This window comes from Pelmatolapia mariae, linkage group LG1, assembly GCF_036321145.2.
Source record: "Pelmatolapia mariae isolate MD_Pm_ZW linkage group LG1, Pm_UMD_F_2, whole genome shotgun sequence".
NCBI classification, from domain to species: Eukaryota; Metazoa; Chordata; class Actinopteri; order Cichliformes; family Cichlidae; genus Pelmatolapia; species Pelmatolapia mariae.
In genome coordinates this window covers 34955487-34983485 of record NC_086227.1, presented here as the reverse complement: position 1 = coordinate 34983485, position 27999 = coordinate 34955487, and the positions used below count along the sequence as shown (strand labels likewise).

The following is a 27999-nucleotide window of genomic DNA, read 5'->3' as shown; positions in this document are numbered from 1 at the left end:
AAATAATCAGAAATCCGTATCAACTGTGACTTTCATGTTTATTGCAAAGTAATACCGTTTTGCTTGCACATCACTTTTTGAAAAAATAGAACATGATGACATGACAAAGTCAGGAAAATAGTTGCTGGTAACAAAGGTAACCAAAATGCTGATCAACTGTGTGATAACAGTCCATTTTGTTCTTGGACAGACTGATTGCCATTGTGCAAGTAATCCCACTCCGTATGCTCTCAGTTCTCCAGCAGATGTTGATAAATTCTTCATTCCCCCCACCCCCACCCCCCCAAAAAATCTTATCTTCTCCCACTGAACCCACAGCAAGCCTGAGCTTCCACACTGAAGAAGGTCACATGGGTTCATTTTTAGGAGGTGATGGACACCATATTGTTGGGACTTAGGATCTCAATCCAATAACCATCAGGGTCCTGAATGAAGGCCAAGCCTTTCATTTTACCTGCAGGGGGGAAAAACATAACAGAGAAGAGGGGGTGAATATAAACTGTAACTACTGACTGGATAAAAGTTAAACTTCAGATTCAGACATGTGCAACAAAGACAGGCTGAATACAAGATAATTCAATTTCATATTAGTACAAATATTAAATATTAGCTATTAAAGGTTTACAGAAACCTGCTATCAACATGTCATTAAATTAAAAGTAATTAAAGTAACCCTGTGCGGAAGATGTAGCTACTTTAGGAATTATTATGTGGAAAAAATATTGATTTACTACATAATTAACTATGATTAAAGTATCATAACCCTGAACAAATATGTCACATCTTACCATCATCAGGCTTTTTAACAAAAGTGACTCCTTGTTCCTCAAACAATTTGCAGGCTGCATAGACATCAGGAACTGCAATTCCGATGTGTCCTGTCAAGAGTAACGGAGAGGGTGCTCAGACAGACACACAAGTATCCACAAAAAGCAGCAGACACAACACAAACATACATTATCAACTCAACACAACAAGAAAGCAGTCTTACCAAAGCCACGTGGATCCGAGTTTCCATTGTGATAAGGCTGACTGTCATCGGACTCAGAACCCCAGTTACTGGAAGAACAGATTCAAGTAAATATTCCAACTTGAGCTTGGTTTGCTTTTTGATTGCTTACAACACTAACTTTAGGTTTTTGACTACATTTTAACAACCGAGGATCATTTTCACTGGATGAGGGAGATAACAGTTGAAGAAGATGCACACAATGCAATAAAATAAATTTGTTCCTGGTAGTATCGAACATCCACCCTTACTGTGTCAGCTCGAGGGTGGCTCTTCTTGAGAAGGTCCAGGCCGTTTTTTCCTTCACATCTGCAGGGATCTCCTTCTTGTCCTCATAGCCCAAGAAGAAGAGAGAGAAACGCATCGAGGGAAAGTCAAACTTTTGCAGGAGCCTGCAAGATATCACACATCGGAGAGAAAACATTTTACAAAGTCAGGAAATGTCCACACAAATTTTGAAAACACATTTAACAATTTTATGTCTCTCTTTGAAGTGACAAATAAAAAGATGTAAACAAATATAACTCAGTTCAAGATCTGAGTAAACCAAAGCCCGCACGGATACTCACGTCATTCCAAGGATTCTGGTGTAGAAATCTAAGGATTTATTTGGATCTTTAACCCTCAGCATCGTCTGCTGCATCATGAAATCCTAACACAAAAACATAATAATAGATTAAGGACAAGTCTTCGAGGTAAGTAACAGTATAACTGAATTACAAATATGACAGGGATGAAAATTAATGTTTCCTTAAACTGCAGAGGAATTCAGATTCATTCAACAAAAAACAAACTCAAATTGTCACGTTACATTTAGTTGCTCAAGAGTGGCGGGAGTTCAGTGAGCAGAGTACAAGACAATCATTTTATTTCTTTATGATGTTAAGCACTGTACATTTCATTCTTGTGTGAGACAGTCAGCCTCATCTCTGGCTCCGTTTAGCGACGTGACTGAGAAAGATTTGTATCCTGGCACTCAGCGGCGAAAAAGACCTTCAGTCGAACTGTACCTCTGTGTTAGCGAGCGCACAAACACACGCGGTCAGCATCATAGCGCTGAACGTGTCAGATTTGCCTGTGTTCAGTTAGATTTACTTCCTTATTTTAAATTCAAATAAGTCATCTAACGATGACCCGAGTTTTTACTAGAATGCGGTCCAGTCCGCATTGCTAAACTGTCGCACCATCACTGTGTAAACACAAAGAATGAGAAACTGGAAAACAGTTTGATTGCTAACAGATATTTGTTTGCTTGTTTATATTTATTTTGTTGTACTTCTTTTCAATTTCAGTTCAAATTAGATTTTAAAGTCGTATAAAAACAGTACTGACATGTCACCGTGGACTTCTGTCTGTTCAAAAACAAACTTCTGTTTTCCACACAGTTTGTCAGATTGTGTTAGATTGATGTGGTTTTGTTGTTCTGGGGAGGAGAGAAATTTGTTGTTTTTTTCTTTTTAAATTACAGCATTCAGTCACAGCATGAAGTAAACTGAATCTTTACTCAGTGCTTGGGGTTATCTCTTTGATTAATTTAATTATTTTTGGTATAAGTCAAACAAGCCTTACTGGTGGACAAACTGCCACTATGTGTTACACATTTTCAGTTTCAAGCAGGTGTTTAACATATGGATATGCAGTGGTTCAAACAATCTTGTGTCACCTGATTAGTGAAATTATCAGAGTTAATATAAGAAAAGAAAATGCTGTAAATGTGGTAAAGTGGTCGTCTGGTTTTTACCCTCAATATTTCTGTGTTTGAAATGTATGAAAACCAAACTTTGCTCTTTGACTGCATTTCACAGTTAAGTCCTATCTCTGTGTGTTGTCCTTCCTGTACCCTTCCTCCTTCTGTGTTAATGTTTCATATCTATAGAAACTCTACAAACACCCCAGCTGCAATATATTTCCCCAGATAGCATCATAGCTGCATTCATATTTCCAGCTACATTCAGTACTAGTAGTTCATCACTCATACAGCACACATTAAACCAACAAAGCAAAAGTGGAAAGCCCCTGAAAAATGAAAGTGCCTTTTATTTCTCAGGTCAAACCTCATATTTTACACGTGGGAGCAAACCCCAAACTACAATTTCAAAGCATGTGAGTGCCAGCCAGAGCAAAAAAGTCAGAAACAGCTAAAGAGAAATAGAGGGAACTGCTTTGTTCCGCTAAGCAATTAGGTTTGTTTCTGTTTTCATATGTGTATTTACTGTCACTTGAAGCCATACAGACAGGAAGGTAAGTGGGCTGCAGCACGTTAACGTAGTGATTTCAGAAACAGACTGAGTGGAGCGAACAGCATCTATCCAGTGAATAACATGAACAGTAAGTTACTAAGAACTCAATAAATGAAATGCAGGGCAATGTGGGATGCATTGCTACTGCTGAAAGGCCCATTTTTATAAATCTTAAAAAATAAACATACGAATGATGACCCTCACAAAGGTCTGGGAATGAAACCTGTGAAGGATGAATAAGCTGTGTTCAATTGAATGCATTTTTGGCTACTTTTTATATGCATAGATTCAACATAAAGTTCATTTGACGGCCTTTGGACTCAATCAAGACTATTGTCATTATGTTAATAATAAGCCCTTAACTATCAAGGGCTTATCATTAACTATTTATATATTATTTCCTATGCTGTTCTGTCTGTTAACCATCTTTAGGCTTCTCTAAGTCTCTAACTTTTCTCTGGTTTCCAGGTGCCGATTAAACTTGCATGGCACCATGCTGGCATTATTTCACTCTTGCCAACCAAAGATGCACTGTGGCTGAAGGCTGCTGAAATCCCTAGCCTGGCTGAAACCTTAATACAGGTAATTTAGTTTGCAGTTTCTCCTAACAGTTTTTCTTTAAGAGGTTTTCTCTTCATGAGAAAGCAAGCAGGGTTTTTTTTCCTCACTACAAATCAGAGCCTTTTACGTGTACTTATATTGTAAACTTCATTCACTGCTTTTTGTACAGCTATAGTAATAATATGTGGTTGACATAAAACCCCAAGCCACACCTCAAACCACTCCTCAATTCCACCTCACACCTACTCCTTATAAATGCACGCCGTTTGGGAACCACAGGCTCAACAGTGGAGCTCTTTTTAAGGTTTCTTGTGAGACTCAAATGTGTGTCATTTCTGTGATTTACAACCAAAATCAAAACGTGGAACTACGAAACATGAGTGGGACGCCTGGTGAGCCTACTTGTTGGACAGCTTCCATATCTTGCGACACATGCTGACCACATTAGCTATTCCTATTCCTGCCTACTTTTCGCAACAGGATGCGGAGTATATTCTGGTCTCACCGCACCTAAATGGCAGCTTTTCTAAAAAGTACAGGCGGCTCTTCCATTACGCACAGACTTGTTTTACGCACGCCTTGGATGACAAGTTCTATCTTCATACGGCAGCAGTCACTGGAAGGTTCACCTAGAAAGGTTAACTCACATCCGCCTGTCATGAAACCACATGGGGTTTTGGTTTCTTTTTTTTTAGGTACATAATAAACTAAAGCACCTTAAACCGTGTGGAAGAGAAACGAATCGCCCCTAAACGAGAGCAAAACCGCGAATTTTGTGGAGGAATGTGTCCGATAATGGATGTAGCATTAAAAGCGGGTTAACCTGTTTGGGAGCTGCTATCCTGTTGGGTTTGAATTATTGCCAATATGTAAATTTAGATCACCTCCACGAGGGGCTACAGTGGTCTTACCTTAGTGATCGGGTCTCCATCTTTACACACTGCTGCCACAGCCTCGTCTGACAAACCTTTATCGCTCATTTTTGCTACAAGAAGCTGGAGTGCAGTTCGGCAGAGACTGACTGACAGGGAAAGGGACTAAGCAGAGGGAGTTCCAGGAAAATATACTTCCGGCACAAGATTTCAACATAAAAGGCACAGTAACCGAGATGAAAATGCAGAGAGGACCGCTCGTTTCCTGCTCCACAGTCTTATTCTTAAAGCTTTGCAGGATTCACAGCTCAAAATAAACTTTACTCATCTTTAACTGGGACTCGGTGCTTCTTAGTGGTTCTTCCGACTGGCTTCCACTGACAAAAAGAAGATGTGAATAGAAAGTGGGTGGGACCAGAAGTGTGTTTCTAAGATGGCCATATTAAAGATATTCATAGATATTTGACTGACTGACTGAAACCCAGCACCAGGAGTGCTTCCAGGAATTTTTAAATGTGGTCCCGATTAAAAACAGAATATTTACCCAAATCATACCTAAAACCGTGAGTGGGATTTTCAGGCTGGTGTTTTTGTTCATAAAGATGTTTTTATGATTTTAAACTTTAGAGACATTTCACATCATCATCCACCACTTTAATGGTGTATATGCTAGAAACTAAGGAAAAGCCAAGTAATTTCTGCCAAAATTACACAAAGACAAGAGTGGCAACCATTTTCCCTTTTGCTTTGCTTCAGTGATTTATTCTCCATCTGCTTTTTTGCAGGAAAAATATCTCTGCAAACTCAAAGGACAGCCACCAAAAGTCTCTTACTTATAATCTCTTAATTATTAAATAACACAGAATGTGCAAGAAAAGCAAGCTCACAGTATGAAGTATAATTACTCGAATAACTGTAAGTGAACATATAACACTTTTATTCTGAAAACCGACAATTAGTGTAATCTTTTAATCTTGACCGAAGTTCCTCGTTATGTAACAGATAAGGTTTATCATGTGAATATTGTAATTACCTTACATACTTCCTTATGCTCAGTAAACAGCTTACGCACAATAATTTAAAACCCAATGTAAATATTATTATACAAGTTCTGTTTGATTGTAGTTTATTGATAGCATGTTTGTTGAAGTACTTCTCCAGCACATTTAGATTGCAAGCCTTGATATGCATAAAACTGGCACCGATGTAATGTATCTGTTTTTTTTAGTTACTATTATTTTCCCATGCAGCTTTCCAAAAATAGAAAAAGATCATCTTGGACTTGATTATCTCCCCCTATTTTACCCAGGCTTAAAAAAAACAAAAACAAAACAAAACCACACACATACACTGGATAGTTTGCCATGGAAATTACTTTATTTTAGACAGGCAGCAGAGATCTTTCATGTGAGAGAAGAGATAGGAGGCGATATTGACCATACACATGGTTCATCACAACTGCACCATTTGGCTCTGGTGGATAAGAGATTTTTTAAGCCGTTAAATATAAAGCCACATACTGTAACCATACAGACAGAGCAGGGCTGACAAAACTGCAAAACAGCAAGAGTGCTTGCAGAGTTCCTGAGATAGTCTGGCTGTGAGGGAGATGGGGCTGTTGCCAGGCAAAGAGACATTTTCCCACAGATTGTTGCAGATTGTAATTCTCAGGATTTCCCCTCCCCATCAGTAACATTCTCCTTTGAGAGTTTTACAAAAAGGCCAAACATCCTTAATTCATCAATTTTCAAGTACAGAAAATCTTGCATTTTAGGTATGGAGTTTGAAAAATACTCAAGAAAGTGGTTTTAAAGTCCAGATAAAGTACAAATGCTGCTTTCACTCATCAGATGTTTCATGCTGACACACCTGCCTAACCCCTGGCCATTTCCATTCTTGTGCCCCACCTCTGGACAGCGAGTCTCTTTCTGACAGGGCCTTTAGAGGATAATCAACAATTTAGATATTAACGGCTATAAGAGTAAACATCTCTTGTCTCCTCTCCATTTCCAAAGTGTTGTAACAATGATGACATGTTTTTTTTTTTTTAAAACCCAAAACAAAAACAAAGAGAGCATGTTCCCTTCCTGAATCCCACAGTTTAGTCACCTCACTTAAGTTAAACACCAAGAAGGAAAAACAGTTACAGAGAAGGTGGGAAAGCCCTTTTCTACTAAGATGCTTATTCTCTTGCCCCAGAAGAGCAGGTGCTCAGTAACTACGTCCAAACAGAGTGTAGTACTGGGCCGGCTCCTTGCCGCTGACACACTTCTGTCCAGGTTGGAGGGTCTTCAGAGGAGTGAATGGGATACAGAGACTCTTGGCTCCCATGGACGGAGCACCAGGCTCCAGGTCCTGGTCCCTAAAAAAGATAAAGCAAATAGTCCTTCAGTGGTGGAAATTAAGCACTGAGCACAACAAGCAAACTGTGGGGGAATCACAGGAAACATTATGTATACAATACCAATATGTCAGACTTACTTAGCAGTGGTTTTCTTGATCCAGTCCTCGCATTCAATTCCTCCACAGAATGGGATCTGGACAATCTATCAAGCAAAGAAAAATATATGATATCAATTATTTACTCTGATGAGGAAAGACGGTGAGATGTCTGAGCTGTTGTGGCTTGATTGTGTTACTCACCTTGCCCTGGTCCAACTCTTTCTGGAACTGCTCCATTGTGTCTGCAGCCACCATGTGACTCTTCAGATCATCTGAAGCTCTGACAAATAGACATTAACGTTTTTACAGACACCATGTAATCTCTCTTTTTGTTGGAAGAATTCAAACGGTCTGTGCCAGAATCTGTGTACACTTATGTGTACACTTATTTTAATGTAACATTGTCCCCAGTTGTTTGGTGTGTATTAACTTTGACACTTGTATCAATTATTAACTCTTCTAACAAAAAGCCCTGTGGTAGAACTGTCCTCGACTGGGGATGTGTCCATTTGTAACAAAACCTCAGTGTACTAAGTATAACATACTTTTTGAACAGGCTGTTCTGGATGTCCTCCAGCATGTTGAGCAGATTCTTCTCCACTTCAGCCTCTGGTATTGTCACCTTTGCTCCTGAGTCTCTCCTCACTGCGACACACTGCTTCTGCTGCATGTCTTTAGGGCCCACTTCCAGTCGGATCGGAACTCCCTGGATGAGAGACCCCAGCATACAGAACAAGGAGTCAGAAACCAAACTGACATCTGTTTTTTTTTCCAATTAATATTCTCTGCATCAGGTTAAAACTATAATAAGGATTATGATCATGTTTTTAATAACCTTGAGTTCCCAGTGGTTGAACTTCCAGCCAGGTGAGTAATTGTCTCGGAGGTCAGACTTCACCCTGATACCAGCCTCCTGCAGCCTTTTCAGGTATTTGGTGCACTGAGCCAACAGCGCCTCCTTCTCCTGCTCTGGCAAGGTTGCAGTGATCCCACAAGGAATGATGACAACCTGGGAAAGGAAAGAGAAATCTTAGGCTGGCTGTTGCAGCATCGTTTACATCAATATAATAGAATAAAAAAAGGACCTTAACATCTTCATCTGTTACAAAAATAAAAATCTGAAAATTTGTACTGTATCCCATGTGTACATGTGACTGAGTGTTCACCTGGAGGCAAGCCACTCTGGGTGGCAGCACGAGTCCCATGTTATCTCCGTGGACCATGGTGAGAACACCGATGGTCCTGGTTGTGATTCCCCACGAGTTCTGGAAAGCCAGCTGCTTCTCGCCCGGCCTCTTGGGGTCCTCAAACACGATCTCAAACATCTTGGAGAAGTTCTGGCCCAGGTGGTGGGACGTAGCACCCTGAGGGAAAGGGGACTCTTGCTTCAATGCAATGTTTACTTGCTTACTTGAGTGAGAGGATTGAGAGAATAAAGCCAGTGTATTACCTGAATGGCTCGGCCACTGGCAGAGATGAATGCCTCCACGGTTGTTGTGTAATCTCCTCCTGCAAATTTCTCCTTCTCAGTCTTCCTCCCCTTTACCACAGGGATGGCCATTAGCTCCTCATACACCCTGGCATATAGATCCAGGATTTGCAGAACCTGCATACAGATGACGCATAAACAGCCTTCCAGAAACACTGTACTCGAATATGTCTGCCTAGGTACGACTGTTTTACATTCTGTCACGTATATTACCTCCTCAGCTGCCTCCTCCTTTGTGGCAAATGCTGTGTGTCCCTCTTGCCACAGGAACTCTCTTGTCCTCAGGAAAGGCTGGGGATGTTTGAACTCCCATCGCTATACAGTGAAGAAGAGATGCACACTAAACTGGGTGCTCTTCCATGAGCAATCTTGCAACCATTAACTAAAGAAAAGAAGGGAACACTGACCACAACGTTACACCACTGGTTGAGTTTGATTGGCAGGTCTCTGTGAGACTGGACCCACTTTGCATAGGCTGGATACATCACTGAGGTGAATAAAGAGAGATAAATGGGGTTAAGAACAATGTTAAATGTTTTAAAAGTTATATGCTGAATGTGAGTCTGCATAGCTTTATGTTAACCAAAGAGCTGTGGTTCAGACCTGTTTCACTGGTGGGTCTGACAGCGATGGGCTCTGCAAGCTCAGTCTTTCCTGACCGAGTTACCCAAGCAACCTTAAAAAAAGGGAAACCAAAACTGTAATAACAGGATATAGCACATTTATGGTTCTATATTTTTACTACTAGTTTTATCTTTGTATGATTATCTCATACATGCTCTTTCTGTAAAGAGCACTCGTCTGTTTGGCCAGCTAGGACTGACTGTTTTGACCTGCTGAGAGAATTTTTACGACAGCCACCTTAACCTCCTAGGACCTGCCGTCCACATATGTGGACATCACATTTTGGGTTATTTAGACCAAAATACTCAATTTTGCTCTTCAAGGGCCTGATATCCATTTACGAGGACATTATACTGCTACTGTTCTATCAAAATTTTAAATGAATATCCTCATATGTGGCTCTGATTTTTCATAAAAACAAAAATAAGGTAAAAAAAATTATTAAAATTAAAATTAAAAATGCATGCCGTGGAAGAGTTCGGGTCTTAGGAGGTTAAATGTTAGGACTTGAACCTTACAATTAACCTACTTCTGACATCACTAGGATATAAATGGCGGAAGACCATAAAAATAATGACAGAGTAACATTTATGGATCAAGACTGTGCTTGATCCATAAATGCATGCGCGAGCATATCATTATGATTTCTTGTAGTTGCTTATTTCTTTAATTTATGTTACCCAGTTTGCTTTTTGTAAACATCAGAAGATGTCCGTACAAAGTCTCATTTACCTCTGGAGCAAAGTCTGCAATGTGGGACTTCTCCTTCTCCAAGGCTGCCTGAGAGACAAACATGGGGAAGTAGCAGTTCTCCACACCCAGTTTCTTAATTTCCTTGTCAAAGAAGTCTTTAATAGACTCCCAGATTGAGAAAGCCCAGGGTCGCAGCACATAGCAACCGCTGACGTCATAGTACTCAATCATCTCAGCTTTAGTGATGACCTGAGGAGGACAAGAGAAGAATATTAACAGAAGATTTTGACTGACATAGCAAATTGTGCTGTTGGAGTAAAGGGTGATACTCACCTGAGAGTACCAGTCAGCCAGGTCCTCCTCTTTTTTGGCTTCCAAACCCAACCTGACAGGAGATATACAAATGAGTAAGAGTTATAGAAACATTTCATAGGTTATTTAAGCACAATTTATTGTTAATCATGTGTTTCTTCGACAGAATTTCATTTATTTTCTTCACAAATTTGAGAAAGCGGTGATGAAGCACTGACAGAGAAACATGAACACAACAATCGGGTAATTCTTGGTTAGTGATCACTGCCCCTGAGTGCACAAACACAAGAGTAATGACTGCAATTTCAAGTCAAGTCCATCATGCTGCTTAAAGCAAACTGTATTTCTAAAGCTAACTGACAAAACAGAGCCGGAGCATGAGGGCAAAATGATAATCCTTTTTTTTTTCCTTTCTTTTTTTTGGCACAATGACACTTTTACTGCCTGAGGAACAAAATCTACTTTCTATATATCCATATAGACATATATAAACCCTTTTCTCTCTCAGCAGGTCTCCAATTCACAGTTTCAACTGTGCAAAAAAAAAAAAAGTGCCAAAAACAAGACTATGAGCCTAAAACCATGTTAGTGTCAAGGCTTTGTACTCACAGTCTAGAACTTTAGCTTTAGCAACATGGTAAGCATTAATTCAGTGGGTTAGCATTTAGTGATCCTAAACACAAAACACTGCTCAGGCTGAGGGGAGTGTCAGAGCGACTGTCAGGAAACAATTGCTAGAAAATGCAACTTCTTTAAAATGTAGCTTTTATTGAACCATATGGCAATTAAAAAAAAAAAAGATAATATTTTACATATAGGAGAATTTAAAACATTTTTATTTGTATCATATTTGCCATTTATTACATTTTTAAGTAATATGTATTACTAGCCCCTTATTTACCACTCACTATATTTAGACATTTACTATTTGTTTTATTGGATAACTTTTAGGCACATTAAACGTAGTGCATTATACAGTAAACAAGGGGCAAATTCAGACAGAACCTATAATTATTATTATATTATTACAACAAATTCCATCACTATACGTCCAGTAGTTGTCAAGATGATTCACTAAAAGCCAAAAATATCAACCTCTTGATGCTGTGGTGATCATAGAAAACAGATATTTCAATCTGGACCAACCATGGCAACAGTGCCCTCTCTTGACAAACGGCTAAATCATGAATATTAAAAAATTAGTAATGTAGCACCATCTTAAAGCCAGTAATTTTAAGACCGACGGCATACAACAGGCACTGAATATGCAGGAAAAAGCAACCACGTCAGACTCACCGAATCTGATTTCAAAAACCCTCCTCAGTCGGTAAGAAACAGCAGCATAGGCTTGTGCTTCAACCATCTTCGGTTTCCAAATCAACACACCCAAATACCTGTGTGTGTGTGTGTGTGTGTGTTTATTGCTCTAAGGCAAGACACCTGACAGGGAGCTGGTGGTGTTCATACCAACTACAGCCCTGCTTAAAATGTACTACTCATTGGAGTACAACCATTCAAATACATGTTTACCAAACAGTGCATCTTCTAATGAGCTCAAATCAGATGTCTGAGAATGTGACCAGGTGTAAATGCTTTAATTTAACTCTCCATTTATTGTCAATTTTTAGCAAATTCAAGGACAACCAACTGCAGACAGCTGTGCTATTTCTTTTACAAAAATCTGCTTTCTTCCCCAATAAATGTTTCCCCCACTCATCACAGTCAGATGTACCAGAAGAAGAAATTTTGATGTGTTGAAAACCCAAAGACAAACAATAACTTGTATGCAATGCAAACAGTAAAATACTACTATGTTCCTCCATATTCAATGTTCATGGTATTGCATGTAATAAGGATTATCATTTTACCTGAAATCATATCAGAGTTGTTGTTATGGAGACCCATTTTAAACCAAAAACTGTGTTAGCTGGAAATTGAAATTTAAGCCCGAGCTAGTTCATCTGCATTTGGAAATATGTGAAGAGAGATGGGTGAAGGAGTACTTCCAGTCTCTCACCGTGTCTGTTTCTTGGGTCCTTGACCCTCTCCTGCGCCTCCTGCTCCTCCGGAGGACTCCTTGCTCTGGCCTCCTTTGTCTCCTTTACCCTTCTTCCCTCCTCCACCCTGTTTCTCAGACTTGTTCTCCTTCTCCTTCCGGTTTTTGTCCTCTCCTCCTGTACCTCCAGCAGCAGCCACCGGTTTGTAGTCTTGTCCAGTGAGAGTCTTGTACTTGCTCTTCAGGTCCAGTAGAGTCTTCACAGCTTCGTCCACCTGGTCCTAAAAAGGAGATGTGATTGTTTATGTTTATGTCTGTGCAATTTTAGTTGTATTTAATACCACTCTGTAAGTTCTTACCTTGGGGGCCTTCTCAGACTTTAGCTTCCTCACCAGGTCTCCCTGCTGGGACACCTGTGAGAACAGCTCCTGGGCCTGAAGAGAGGAGTTAGACTGAGTGGAGGCAGAGCTGGCCTGGGTTTGGGTCTGGGCTGGGGTAGCTGGGGCTTGTAATCCCGGTTTGTAATCTTTTCCAGTATTCTGTTTGTACTCTGCCTTCAGAGCCAGCAACTGCTTCACTGCAGCATCTACTTGATCCTGAAAAATAACAAATAGAAGGAGAAACATCAAGTCAAAGTGAACACCTCAAGGACTACTGAAAGCTAAAGAGCCCCTAAAATTTAGGCAAATGGTAAAATCTCACCTTAGGAGCTTTTTCAGCCTTCAGTTTTCTGACCAGTTCTCCTTGTTCAGCGACCTTCTCATAGAGGTCATTGGTGGAGCCATTCTGGACTGGAGCGGGTGCTTTCTGAGGTGGGGCCGCTCCAGGCTTATACTCCTGGCCTGTGATACGTTTGTACTCTTCCTTCAAAGCAAGCAGCTGTTTCACTGCTGCATCAAGCTGGTCCTGAAGAAGATGAAACAAGGATACTGTAACCCAATTTATTACGATGTTTATGATTTTTGTGGGTAAAAATATTCCCATTCCAGTGCATGGTGAATATGTTTTCCCACAATTTACATGCTGGCGACAGCAATCAGTTTTTTTTATCAGGTGTCAGATCATTGTATTACCTAAGATTGGTCACGCATTTTTGATGTTAATTCAGACATTTAGCAGTTTTTGCCTATAGCCTTGTATCCAGCTATCGCTCTGATCGGTACAATCCCTCTGGATTACCCTCTCGCAGACATCAGTTAGAGGAAATAAGTAATTTGGTAATAGCAATAGTAGTAAAAGTAATATGTGGATATGAAAATAAGAAATCAAACCAAATGCAAATACACACATTTTTAATATAAGCACTGTTATAATTATGTGAAACAAGTATGTTAAGCACATGCCGATACGGAACATTTACTGGAAAAAATTAATTTAAAAACCTAAAACAAAGTTAAAGTAGTGCAGAAAATGTGTGCAAATAAAGACAAAGCACTGTCAGTTAGGGTGTTTGTAAGAAGAGTCAGAGAAGTAATTTTTTTCTTTCTTTCTTTTTTAAGTGGTGACACATAATTCATGGCAAAATAAGAAATAATCAAATGTACAATTATCTGTACCAGCCCTGTTACCAGGAACCACGCCATGTTTCCAAGAATAAATCTAACTGGTTCTGCACTGAAGCCATGATTGGACGGATTGTTTATTTTAACACTTGTGTGTGTCTCTGAGTAACATTAATAAGTATTAGTGGTTTCAGACTAACTAACTCCAAATTTCTGACATCCGATTTCCGAGGTAACTGGAATGTGGCATATGAATAATGCAAGAATTTTTCTACTGTCTGTATTCATCATGCATCTGAATACCTTGGGGGCTTTTTCCGACTTCAGTTTCCTCACTACCTCTCCTTGCTGTGCAACACGCTCATACAGGCCCGAAGAAGAAGAAGGTGGCGAGGAAGAAGAGGTGGCAGTCACGGGAGATGAAGCAGAGGGGGCGGGTGTGACCATCCCTGGTTTATAATCCTGACCGGTCAGCTTTTTAAACTCTGCCTTGAGAGCGAGGAGCTGCTTTACTGCAGCGTCAATCTGGTCCTGGTACCATTAAAAGTGATCTTATAGTAATGGGTATTTCAGAATAAGCTTGACTGTCATGCAAATTGCACGAGGAGATGGAACGGTCACTGGACAAGTCATGTGGGACATCACGAGGGATGGACCAGACAAGTGATTTTTGACGCAAGAATTCAACGGATAATGAAAGGGGACACAAAAAAACGAGCGGACAAACAACGTGGGGCATAAAACGATGATCTGACAAACAGATGAGGATGTGATTATGGATTGGAAAATGCCCTTTACCTTTGGTGCTTGCTCTGCTTTCAGTTTCCTGACCAGCTCGCCCTGCTGGACAACACAAGTGTATGGGCAGGACGTGGAGTCTGAGGAAGAGGTAGGTGGGGCTGGTGTTGAGGCAGGAGGAGCCATGCCTGACTTGTATTCCACACCGGTTTGCTGCTTAAACTGCTCCTGCAGATAAAGAACAGATGAGACTGTCAGTATTTTGTTTTTCAAGCAAAGCCCTTTTTGAACATCAACTCCTGACAATTTCAAGAGAATCGGGATTTAGTATTTGCCAGAAGGATCAGAAGGATCACTTCAGCGCATGTCTTTATCTTTATAATACTTTTATTTAAAGCCAGCATACCTTTAGCGAAAGCAGCTGCTTAACAGCCTTGTCCACTTCATCCTTGGGAGCTTTGGCAGCTTTGAGCAGGCGGACAGCTTCGCCCTGTGCTACAATGCTTGAGAACAGGTCAGCTGCTGGGGCTGAGGCTGGGGCTGAGGCTGGGGCTGGCACAGAGGTTTTAGGAGCCTTGGCAGGGCTGGCAGGCTTATACAACAGAGATGAAGATGAAGAAAATGTCAGTTACCAGTTTATCCAAGATGTCTCAGATTTTTATCCCATTTTATTCCAAGCTTGCATGCTAAGCTGATGCCCTGAAGGCCCTAGATGCCAGGGAATTTTATTTATTTACTTTTATTTTTAGAAAGACGCTACAAACATAAATATTGTTAGCCTACTGTTGCTAACAATAAAAAAAGAACACTTGATAAAACTCTGAAGAAGTAAAGAACCAGAAAAGTGTTATGACTTAATAGTTTTAGCAGATAACCATCCGTTTATCTTTTATCCATAATAATTAAGACAGGTTTGACTTTCCTTTGGTGTATATACACACTAGGACATAAACACACACACAATACATTCTCTTCAAAAGTAGGAATGAATAAAATCCACATAAAATTCCCAGAATAAAATGCTTCACACCCTGTGTGACCAACAAGTATAACAGAAGGTGGCTAGCTTTTCACTAATATTCAACTTTTCAGCTAGAAGCTGTCAGTTTTCAGGCAATAACAAATAATAATATAAAAGGCCGACTGGTAGCTTTCAAACTGGGCCTGAACCTTGTTTAGTTTTCAACTATTATTAGTCTAGCATTTGCTTTACTGGTTAAACCAGTTAGCATTCATAGTGTAGGTTCCTGCTACTGCCACTAATTGTAGTGTGCTTTTTGTTTCCGTCTTAGTACATCCAATGCAAACATCAGAGCACACTAAAGTTTAAGTATTTCAGATGACTTTATGGTTACAGTTGAACAGCAAATGTCTTTCATACAGGAACATTAGGAGTATAATTGCAAACCCCTTAGTGAATACTCACTGTGTTGTCAGAAGCCTGAGTCTTGCTCTTTTCCTTGGATCCAGCTGTTGGCATCTCCTTAGTGTGGCCATCTGGAATGTAGATGAGCACACAAGGACTCTCCTTACAGCTGTTGGGACTGCAGACACAACCCCAGTTAATAAAACAGTAAGAAAAAAAATTGATACATGCCCAAAAGGTGTTTTGGTACTGAGCAGATTCGGGTTTTCACTTCTTTACCTGACTGGCTCATAAGGCTGGTCACAGATGTAGAAGCCCCGCCTCTGGAGCTGGATGATGTCACCTTTCTTCAGGTTCTTCAAACAGGGGTCACCAAGCATCTTTTCTTCCAACTGAGATCAAAAACAGATAATAAAATAACCACATCCATGCAGTATAATGCACACACAGAGCAAATAACTGACCTTGCTATGTTCATTAATGTAGTCCTTGAAGTTGTCGTCTTTGGTGATGACAGCTTTGGAGATGAGTGGTTGATAGTTGACGCAGATGGCTGGCACCGGGAGGGAATTGTTTGTTTCAGCCAGCCATGTGATCTTTGTTGTCTTCTTGTAGTCTTTGTTGTCCAGATTCAAGCGTGCCTTCATGGACAAAACCTTTCCATCAGCCCCTCTAAGTGATAAGAAAGGGCGACAGCATGAACAGATCAGAGGGAATTCTGATTCTTAAAAGAAATACAGATCATCTAAACGATGGTCATACTTGTTGATCTTGGTGATGATGAGGTTGCCCCAGTTGATAAAAGTAACCGTCTCTCCCTCTGTGAAAGTCTCAGCATCGGCTCCTTCAATCAGAACTCTAGGACCATACCAAACCTCCTTCATCCCAACCTTGGCATTCTAGATAGGCACAGAAATGGCATCAGCTCAGTAGCACTGCAGCAAAGCTACACTGGTAAGTATGCATCAGTGAACTGACTCATGCTATAGTCAAGTGACATAAACTGCAGTTCCTGGAGTGGCTGGTTTTCAAGTAAGGGAGAGTCAGTCCTCATAGCAAAAGATGCCTAATGCTATTAACTGAGATGTTTCAGCTAAAAACCAAGGTGCTCTTCCCAAAAGAGAGTAACACAAGGCATGTTAGAGCTAAAAAGATTTTTAGGAATAAAATCAGTTACAATGAGATTTAAATGACAGCTGTTTTGATGGGACAAACTGGACAAAAATAAGTAAGTAATAAAAATTGGCGGCAAACTGTTAAAAACAAAACAAAAAACCCCCTCAAACCTTGGGATGTTTGGCAATTTCCTTCATCTCCTCTGTAGCCTCTGGGACAGACACTGGCACCACATAGGAGCTGGACAGAGCTGTGTACCTGGGAGCTACCGGGTCTATAACCTAAAACACCAACACAGAGAGAGACACATATACACACGCAGAGGTCAGTAAAAGAAAAATCTGCACTTCACATACAAAAAGCTGAGTAATGCAAGAAAAAAGCAAAATATGATGCAACTTTGAAGGCTTCTCCAAAAATAAACAAAAATCTGGACAGAGACGCTTCAGCTCAGTAAGCGATAAATAAAACTAAGCCAGAGGAGGAGGAAAAAAAGATGATTTCAAGAGTGAATAATGACTGTATGCAAGTTGGGATACAAGCTTTTATTCAGCTGCTTACTCAGTCGCTATCCGCTTCCACTATTTTACCAGCCAGCCTGGATGTAAATGACAACTGAAGGATTTGAAAAAAAGTGTTCATAACAGATTATAAAGTATCGCACACACACTTTTCATGTTGTTCCACAAAGTTATTTATTGAAGATCTAGTCATAAAAGTCACCATTTCTCACAGATACTACTGCTAAAAAGTTTGGAGTCATTTTGTCTATTAAAAAAATCATCTTTAATATAACAAAAATATTCAGAAAAGTTGCAACCATCACTGATGTGCTTCAGTGGCACACTGGTTTCTCTGATGCAAGTTTACTATGTTAAAGATCAACAACTTTGGTTGATTAGAAAATCAGCCCTTGTGGGCTTGAATGTAATCTTAAAATGGGGAGAAAAAAAAGCAAAACAACAAAACAAAACATGGTTTTGAAAGTTGTCAGGGTAACAATTCACATATTATTTTCATAAAAATCAAGATTTCATACACATTCTGTATGAAGCCCTTTACAAAATGTCTTACCAATATGTACCATTTTATGAATCTGCCACTGGAAGACCTGTGACCTGTTCACAAATTAAAGACTCTGGTGTTCTCACTCAGTAATGCATGATTAACTATATGAAAGGCCAACTTCTTCATCACAAAAAGTACATAAATAAAACTGAAGTGGCGTAAAGGATGAAAAAGAGACAACAGATTCAAGGAAAGATTAAGACAAACTGCCTTTTTGGTTATAAACATGCTGTTCAGGGCAGTTAATATGGAATATATTGAAGCATTTCCTGTATCTTCAGTGAATATGCTTTAGATTTGACATTTGTTCAATCTGTGTAAACATGTATAGAATAAAAACAACCATATTTACTTTACTCAGAATGTTTGGGAAGGGAAGCCAACAGTCATGCGACCCTAAATAACCACTATTTTAAAAACCTTATTTTGTATTGACTTAAAATTGTCTGTTGCATTGTGCCAACCTATTCTTTGAAATCCTATTGTTTGGGCTGGTAAAATAGCGCAAGCCATTGGCAGGCTTTCAGATTAACCAGCACATGATGGAAGCAGGGAGAGTGACAATGAGGAAGAGCAGGAGGAGCAGGAGGTGGAGGAGTACCTTCAGACAGCTAACGGGCAGCTTGGAAACAGAAGAGTGAGATGCTGTTTAATGTCAGATACGATAGAGGAAGAGAGAGAGGAAGAGACAGACACATTTACACAGAATGATCCATTCACAGAACTTATCCTTGCTGCTTTGTTACACCCTCCCGATTTGGTTTGTGTCTTATGTCAACGTCCAACGTCCTGACCACAAATGCATGTATGATAAAATAGTGAATTATTATTTTCAAATGGACGACAGGGAAATCAAAACAGGGGAAGCAGAAGAGGAAGTGAAAGCTGAGTGATGAGAGTAATAAGCAACTAAAGAATAAACTGTGGCTAATATGGAGCCTACTTTATTTCACTAAGCTTGGTGTAATTATCCATTACATTCAATAAAAGAAGACTTATTCTGCTTTTCCTTGTTTTATCTACCAGTGGTGCATGACCCATTAAGCATGTATCTCTATGATGTCAGTAATTGTGGATATTGCTAATATGGTCATCAGTTTGCTGTCAGCATAAAAGCTCCTCCCACATGCTGTTAAACTCTGGCTGCCCCTTATTAACAGAAATCAGAATAAAGCTTATTTAATGGAGGGTCAAGAGCTACCGTGGGTGAATTGATTAGCTACATATTGGTCGAGTTTAAGATGAATAAGGATTATATTGGATTATTAACCATGTAAAACCACTGCAGTACAGTCCAAAGATACAATACACACCTAGAAATCAGCTTTGAAGTCATGTTTTGATTTTACACAATGTGGAAAAATGGCTACCATTCAAAAACGCCTAAAAATGGCAGGTATATTACTTCAACAACAGGAAAATATTGTAGCCTTGTCAAACAGACCACACAGTGTAGAGTTCCTAAAAACTCTGAACTAACCTGTTCTGGCACATAAGACTAAAGCACACAGTGGAATCACATTCCCTGAGATTCATGTGGTCCAAAACAAAAACTGAAAGTGATCATTAACAAATATGTAACAGGTAACAATTATTATTATTACTATTATCATTATCATTACAACTCATCACCAGAGACAGAAAATGTGAGATTTATTGTGTTGGCCATTAATGCCCTATTTTTAACTTGATTTTGGTTGAGCTTGAAACATAAGTAAATAAGTAAAGCTAAATCAAATGCTTTCAAACCCAAATGTCTGCAAAGACACTAGGATGGAATGGTGGGAACAGTACGAGGCACTGGTGAGTAAACTGACTGTTAAAAAGCACCATATTTGAAGATTTATATAATAAAAGGAAAATAAAAAGTGAATTAAAAGCAGACGGCTGCTCACAGTTACAAAGTCTTGATTAGCAGAATAGAATTAGACAAAACTCATCTCTTAAATACCTGTTAAAAAAACAAACAAACAAAAAAAAACAGCCACCTTAAAACATCCCCTTGCTAGCATGAAGAAAGTTTATGAGAATAATGTAACTATCTGACAACTGCGAGGAGCAGCTGGTTAGTTGAACATGCACATGAGACCTTTGCAAAAACAGAGACAGCTGTCTTTAAATCGACCTCACTGCGACATGATCACTTGGTAGCCAATTGGTAGCTGTTGAATTTAACCACCCTTGGATATAAATCCTTGTATAGGTCATAAGTTTAAAACTGACTTTGTTTTTTTGTTTCTTTTTTGAGAAAGAAAAACTGCTTTCACTTTCTTTACATTTAAACTGATGGTTCACACCTTCTTCCTGACTCTGGGATGAAGCAGCAAGTGCCAGCAAGGAAGACCACACAGAGGAAGCAACACTAACGTCCAGACAGTTGAAAATGAAGACATCAAATCATGAATACCAACATATGTGGGACATGAAATGAAGCACCTAGTTTGGTTTTTCAGGTTTTCGGTGTTATTGGGGTTAATAAGCAGGCTCAGATTGAGGTAATGAGGCAGGAGAGGAGGTGGCAAATGAAAGCACTTAAGAGAATGAAAAGAGCAAAGCCATGCCAGCAGTGAATTTGCAGAGCCTGTTTTTTACTACAGATCCATTCATTACATATACTTGTACGCTGGTAGATTTACACTTATACCTCTATGCTCACATGTGACATCTCTAACATATAAGTCAGGTTTTGACTGAAGAAAAATCCAAAACTAATCCACAAAGCAGGAAATAAAGTTATTTTGTGTGCAATTTAATATATCAAACTTATGTTCACTGTGCTCATATAAGCCCAATAAATACATTTATTTGTGCTGCTGCAGCAAAGCTAAACAGGCTTTAACAACAACTGATTAAAATTCATGATCAGAAACATTTTAAATGTTCTACTGACAAAAATTTAGACACAGATGAAATATAACAAAATTTTAAATTTACCTTCTTATTGAAGGCCCAGATCTTGTCCCACTCCATGTTAACCACCGACCTTGATCCACCCTAGGGAGAAAAACAGGGATTAATAAATAGAAAAAAAAGCATATTTTTATTTAAGAATGTACTCATTTGCATCAACATTGTGGTTTTCACTTAGCACAGATTACTGCATCTTCTTTAAAATGCACCTGGGCTGCTATGAACTGCTTCAGACCCTCCACAGTCATTCCTCTTCTCAGCACTCCTCTGACAGTGGGGAACCGAGGATCATCCCTGAAGGACAAGACCCCCCAAAAAAGTCAAAAGAGCACTTAAAGGGAGAGAGAGAGATAAAAGCAAAACAAACTAAGCCAAACTCACCATCCATCAACATATCCCTGCTCAACAAACCAGGTGAGCTTCCTCTTGGAGAGCACCGTGTTGTTGAGGTTGAGTCTGGCGTACTCCCAGACGTAGGGCTTCCTGAGGCCCAGAGCATTGATTATCCAGTAGAACTGCTCATCACGATCATGATACTCAGTGGTCCTAAGAGCATGGGTAACGCCCTCTAAGCTGTCCACAATGGGGCAGGCAAAGTCATATGTTGGGTAGACGCTGAAAGCAAAGAAGATGAGATGTATTATCAAACTTAATTATCTGAATGTGCTCAATTTTTACCACACACACACACACCGTGATTTGTTCAAAGGTACACAAAAACACAGCAAATTCAGAGTGACTTCTGTTATGCTCAACAATAAGGCCTTCACTGACCGACTGCTGCTGTAATGACCAACCCGTTAACTCAACTTGAGTGGTCCAGTCAACTTTAGAAAACAATTTAACCCTTTCATGCATAGTGGTCACTACAGTGGACAGCTATTCAATGGCTTTTTTCTTGTATTTGTGTCAGTGTTGATAGTATACTTGCACATCTACCACTGCATTGGACACTGATGTGTCACTCCATGCACATCAGTTATCCACCTACGTGGATATGTAAAAAACTCTTTGAAAAGTACATGTTTAAAAAATGAAGTTCAAAAATCTTTTTTTCATGCCTAAAGATGAATAAAAATACTTAAGAAAAAAACCCTGATTGAGGTTGTCAGAATTCATGCATGAAAGGGTTAAACCCCTGGATGTATTACGTTTATCACCAAGTTCTATATGGTGGCTTGTTTTTTGTCAGTGAGCATTGCTGGTTACTTTAGCATGCATCTAAAAAACAAAAAAAAACACAAAAAAAAAAAACGTGTGTCTCCATTTTCACTAGGTGGACAGTTAACATCTAGACAGATCTCATGAGATAAGTGATAAATGTGAAGAAGAGCCACTACAAAGGCTGTGAATAAAGCTCAGAAATTTCCACCTATTTAAATTTAAAAAAAGAAAACAAACAAAAAAACAACCTTGGTTTCGTGCTGTTCTCTTTTGTTAACGCAAAATGACAAAAAAAGAAAAAAGAAAACAAAAATGATAAATTTGACCAACTAAAATAAACCTACAACACAATGTGCAAAATCACAGGACAACAAGTATGCAACACACATTTTCTTTAATACAAATTGAAAAAGTGCATATTATAGTCAACATTTTGGATGCCACAGAAACTAGAGATTAATTCCTCATCAATTTTAGGATTTTGATTACTGGAATAAATAAAAATTGTTATTAATACCAGAGCAGTTTTTGAATAATAGGACTTCCTCTGTTCGTGTTAATGCTAATTTCTGCTTTCTACGCTTTTCTTTTTATTCTGTGTATATAAATGCCACAATTCAGACTAATAATAGAATAAAGCCACATACTTGTAGGTGTTTCCTGTGCGAGGGTGGGCTGCGTTCTTGCAGCGGTAGAGGGTGGGGTCTCTCATGCAGCCATTGTTGGAGTTCATGTCAATCTTTGCCCTCATGCAGCAGGTCTGACCGTACTCTGTTCCCGCTTTCATCTCTGACCACATCTTCATGTTCTGCTCCACGGCTGCAAGAGAGACACAGAGAGGAGTTGTATAGAAAAATCACATGTTGCTAGGCTTCAGCATTCATTGACAGGTCATCATCATCGTCCCGTCCTAAGCCGTACAATTGTTTCTGCAGCTGGACTCAACACGCTGCTCCCTCTCCTGCTTCATCTGCTCAGGTGGGGTGTTGTCGATGTAAGCTTTGCCCTCAGCAAGCAGCTTCTCTGCAAACTTCATTATAGTGGGAAAGTGGTCACTGGTGTAAGTGAACTGGTCTGGATGGATCTGGAGCATGGCAACATCTTCCAGGATCACCTAAAGAGCAGCACAGCAAAGATGCAGAAATGTGAACACAAAACTTACACTTCATGTTTTTTTTGTTATTATATTTATTTATCCAAGTAACAACAAAATAAATAAATAAATAATATCTTACCTTCTCAAAGTCCTCCTTCTCCTTCTCAGGGTTGGTGTCATCGAAGCGCATGATGAGCTTGCCTTTAAATGTGACCTGGTAGTGCTGGTTGAGCAGGGCAGCCTTGGCATGTCCGATGTGCAGGTATCTGTCCAAGGGAGGCAGAGAAAAGGTTAGGGAAGCTAGTAAATTAACAAACGTTTCTTCTAAACTCCAGATTCAAGTCGTACCCGCTGGCCTCAGGAGGGAATCGAACCACCACCTTGCCCATCTCAGCTCCTGGCAATTCCACAAACTTCCCGACATCCGCCTTTTTCCCTTCCAACTGTGAAAATGACACAGTCAGTCAGGAATGGAATTAAAAGGTGCATTTATATTTTAATCTTAATCTAGACATGAGTCACAAACGTAATAATCAAGCATTAAACATTCAAATATCAAAGTTTAATGTACCAGTTTAGTTTAAAGAGACAGTTTAACATCTATTCTTTTTTCTTTGTATCTTCAGGTTAAGGCTTCGGGTCATGCTCACCCAGTTTTACAATCATAGTTTGCCACAATGAACACTGACAAAATAACACTTACTTTGGATTTGTTCATTGAAGCCTTCTTACTGGCGTACTTGTTGCCCACAGCAGTGAAAGGAACTTGTGAGCTCAGGAAGAAGAACCAGCGGCTGACATGGGAAAAGGATTTGCCCTGCTTTGGCCATTCCCCATGATCTGTGGATAAAGAGTCACAATCTGTAGTGCTGATTTTAAAATGTTTAGTTACATACATTTCACACTAAAATCAGACAGAGAAAAAAGCTGTTAAATCCTGGATGTTACTGACCTTTGAGAGCAGCCCAGACAGACAGGTCAGCCAGGGTGAGGGCATGCCCAACCAGGAAGGTCCGCAGGGAGAGAGCCTTGTCCAGTTCAGCCAGTGCCACAGTCAAATCTGGCTGATTACACAGACTGCGAGCACTAAACTCCAGCCAGTGGTCAACCTGAAGACATCATGAAGAAAAAATTAAATGAGCATTCAGAACAATTGCAAAACATCACAGATATGCACAAACATACACACCTCAGTCTGCTCCATCATGTTGGATCCATACAGGCCAAGAGCAGGAGCAACCCGAGCCAAGTAGCGACAGATAGAGTTGTCATCGCTGAACTGGACTGAACTGAGAGAAGGAAAATGAGAAGAGACAGTTGAGATAAAAGAATGTAAACTCCACATCTTTTATTTTGTACAGCATATAAATTAAACTCGACCTGCAGCTCGATAATTGTGGCACCTACTCTGAGATGTGAAGCCGCGTGTCTTTGCCTTCCTCCACTGATACCTGCACACTGCTCTTCACATGTTCAGCTGTCAGAAGTGCCCCTGCAAGACAGACAAGACAACACAGTGTTTTTTAGTGTTTTTACTCTCACACTCCAAAACTCCAGAAAACAGTCAAATTTGATCACTGCATACCTGCACACTCAAACAGATATGAAATCTGACAACCAGGTGAACTGGTCCAGTGACACGAAGCACGCAAACTGCAATCTTTCCCGTAACTCTGAACAACACCTACCTTAAGTTCAGTCTGCTTCAAAGGCTTTTTGTACTGAATCTATATTCAACTCCAGACCTTTTATCTGCTTATTTCTTTTCATTTGTTTTCAAACAAAACAAACCGAACAATGGCATAAGCTCACATACAGACAAAATTACATTATTAGTTGTGTTACAGGTCTTACAATTTCACAGTAATATTGTAACAGTATGCCACAGTTAATCTAGGAGGCCAATAAAATTCATTTTTATTTCTGAGCTCATAACAAGCCTTGGTAAAGGACTCAAATAGATAACCCCCCAAATTCTGTAATCTGCTACACTGAACAAGCCCGTGAGACAGAGTTGCTGAACATTTCATACACAGAGGTGACGTCCCTTTGAATAACTGATGTAATCTTTTGATGAGCATGCCAAACATTCATAGAGCTACCGTGAATACTTTCTAAGGATTTTTACCACACTTCACTAGTGACCGCAACATACAATTCCTATTGCCAGTTTGACCAGAGTGATTCAGAAGATGGACCCTTGCCATTTCGTAGAATATTGTAAAGTCATGGTTCCCTTGGAAAATGGCTTAACATTCATAGAAAATCTAAAGCTGTGTGGTGGGTGTCTGCTCATACTGTGGAACACAAGTCCTTAAAAATGATGTAAGTTGTAAAGACCAAAAGAAGAGCAGGGTTTAGAGCTTAATTGTCTGCTGTAGTTGCAGTAAAATATAAATATAAGAAATCTAAATAATATAAATATAAATGATGTCCAAACAAATAGTACCCCATTTCCTCCAGATTTTAGATAAGGCAACAGAGTCCAACTTCTTGAAGTACAAATAATTGATACTTACTGTGTACTTATCTTTGTCATAGAATAATGAAAGAGCAGACCTCACCTGGCCATGAAAAGTGCTTCCCTGTCCAACTAATTTTGAGCATCTGAAATGGAGGACTATGTATAAAAACAGCGATAAACCCAAACCAGTGCTTTTGTTAAACTTCCTGAACTAAAGCTGAAAGTCTGAACTTCAATCACCATCTTGATTTTTAGATGTAGAGGCGAAGCTGTAAAGAAAGTATCTAAATACCTACAGATTTTATTGTAAGGTTTATATAGTCATATATTGGCCTGTCTACAGCTGGTGTATAAATGCTCTGTATAAATATGCATGTATGTACAGCTGTAACTGTATGTTTACAAGTGAATTCCGGCATATCACCATTATAAAGGAAAGCTTCTCTCTGAATTTGTTGTGCCCTCGCATACATTCCAAGCACCTGCATTTCTAAGAAACCGAAAGAACACAGTGCAGGAGTAATCATCCCCATCCAGTTCTACTACGTTTCAGGATGCTTGCATCAGCCTGCTGTGCTCAGTAAAAAATAGCTACACAGGGGCGCTGTTCAGCAATTATGAATGCTATTCATTTCATTAGCTTGCTTTTGGAAATAACTTCACCAAAATAATCCCTATAAATTATTTTCCACAGTTGATTAAACGTGTCAGAGTGGACAGCCACAATGCATTCAGTTTCAGCAGCTTATAAAAACCGAAAGCTGCCCAGCTGAGCTAACCGGCCGGTCTTTAGCTAATGTCAACGTGTCAACCAACGTGTTTCATTTCCAAGTTCAAAAAGACTTTTTCTGTGTAATGTACTCATGATATGTAGATGTTACAGTGGAAGCAGGTGGATAAGGCGTAAGAACCGCTGTTTTGAACAAAAAGAACATTTCGTGAACTGTTCACGTATTGTGGTTTTGGTTTCAGAAGTGCCTACTGGCTAGCTAGCCTTAGCTAGTATTTGTATGCATCTACAGCCCACCAATCTCCATTGATTTATGGATGAAGTCACACTCTTAATTTCATATTTTATTTGAAACAAGAGCTACTACCTATTTCACGATATTTTAACACTTTACAACATCTGCTATTAAATTCGGGTCGTGTACAATGATCAAATATAAGTCGTTTTAATTACAAAATAAAACTCCAACTTATTTTCTTTTCACATCTTCATGTCTGTCTTAACAAGATTCATCACAACAACTGATTTTTGATATTATAATTATATATTTTCCAGTTTAGTATGACACACAGGTGTAAGAAAGCTGATGTCACTCGCAACCTTGCATGCACACACACGGCTAACTGCAGAAAGTCACGTTATTTGGGGATCTCAGGCTGTAACTCACCGAGAGGAGGATTGCTTGTGTTGATGGTGAGATTTAACGCCATACTGCAAAATCCGGCTTCCACACAGGTGGTTACGAGACCCAGCTGAAGTTAACTGTCATGTACAAGAGGTCCACAGCACAGCAAACACTACTCCAGACACAGGAGAGAGAATAACCAGAGTCGTTCTTCTTCTTCTTCGCCTTCCTTTGCGATTTACGGCAGCTGACATCCCTTTGAGTTACACTACTGCCCTCTTCTGGTTGTGATGGTCAATCGTCTGTTAGGTGATCTATACAGTTGTTCAAATCAAATTATTTCACATAATTCCGTTTTTACCAACTTAGATTAGTTAAGATCTATGGGACCGGTTTTCAATGTTTAGCAAAAGAAAAATCACGTGACTCATTATTTCAACATAAGTTTCTGTGTTTCTTCATTTTGGGTTTTTCATTTTCCATGAAGAACCCATCAAACAACACAGTTTGGGGTGGTTCAGGAGATAGAATGAGTTGTCTACTACTTGGATGAATAATTTAATTCCTTTAATATTAATTAATTTGATTCCTATCTATATGTCTGTTATATTGCAGGCCCTGTCATGATGATTTAATTAAATTAGTTGTTTGAGTTGTAAAACTTTAAAAGACTATGAAGATTTACCAAGAGCCAAAAGTCGCACCTTCACAGTTTGTATCTTATCAACCCTTTTGCAATTCTCTTGACTTTCATTAATAACTCTAAGGTCAAGAAGATGAAGCAAATTGGTATTTTTGCAGGAAATATGACCCATAAAATTATTTTAATGTTATATTGATGTTAATATGTATAATAGTTTCTGTTCAATACAATTTTTCATGTTTTTCTTTTTCATCTTTACATACCGACATTTCAGTTCTAGGCCTGTGCAGGGTCTGTCTTTTCTAACATGCCGACTAACGTTGTTATCAAAGAATAATT

At 39.4% G+C, this 27999-nt stretch overlaps 2 protein-coding genes across 4 annotated transcripts; both read right to left on the bottom strand.

Moving 5' to 3' along the window:
* Window positions 1–19: 19 nt before the first annotated feature.
* On the bottom strand, window positions 20–4869 carry glo1 (glyoxalase 1). Its single transcript, XM_063468577.1, has 6 exons — window positions 4722–4869; window positions 1579–1661; window positions 1261–1401; window positions 992–1059; window positions 789–878; window positions 20–454 (listed from the first exon to the last, which is right to left on the bottom strand). Exons 1-6 carry the CDS (start codon window positions 4788–4790, stop codon window positions 363–365), a joined length of 543 nt encoding a protein of 180 aa, XP_063324647.1. The 5' UTR covers window positions 4791–4869; the 3' UTR covers window positions 20–362.
* A 1171-nt stretch (window positions 4870–6040) lies between these two features.
* On the bottom strand, window positions 6041–27236 carry eprs1 (glutamyl-prolyl-tRNA synthetase 1). Of its 3 annotated transcripts, XM_063479886.1 has the most exons (36): window positions 27060–27236; window positions 24606–24690; window positions 24388–24487; window positions 24151–24307; window positions 23902–24038; window positions 23547–23641; window positions 23338–23464; window positions 23024–23216; window positions 22750–22921; window positions 21320–21553; window positions 21148–21232; window positions 20963–21022; window positions 18630–18650; window positions 17131–17241; window positions 16607–16743; window positions 16309–16516; window positions 16124–16236; window positions 15905–16022; window positions 14885–15070; window positions 14539–14706; window positions 14044–14271; window positions 12941–13144; window positions 12598–12834; window positions 12260–12519; window positions 10264–10315; window positions 9970–10179; window positions 9217–9289; window positions 9021–9100; window positions 8827–8928; window positions 8575–8730; window positions 8291–8488; window positions 7960–8133; window positions 7670–7830; window positions 7326–7404; window positions 7164–7228; window positions 6041–7044 (listed from the first exon to the last, which is right to left on the bottom strand). In XM_063479886.1, exons 1-36 carry the CDS (start codon window positions 27100–27102, stop codon window positions 6894–6896), a joined length of 4980 nt encoding a protein of 1659 aa, XP_063335956.1. In that variant the 5' UTR covers window positions 27103–27236; the 3' UTR covers window positions 6041–6893. The 3 variants fall into 3 exon arrangements, with proteins under 3 accessions (XP_063335956.1, XP_063335970.1, XP_063335964.1); XM_063479900.1 differs by lacking the exon at window positions 14044–14271; XM_063479894.1 differs by lacking the exon at window positions 18630–18650.
* Window positions 27237–27999: the final 763 nt, after the last annotated feature.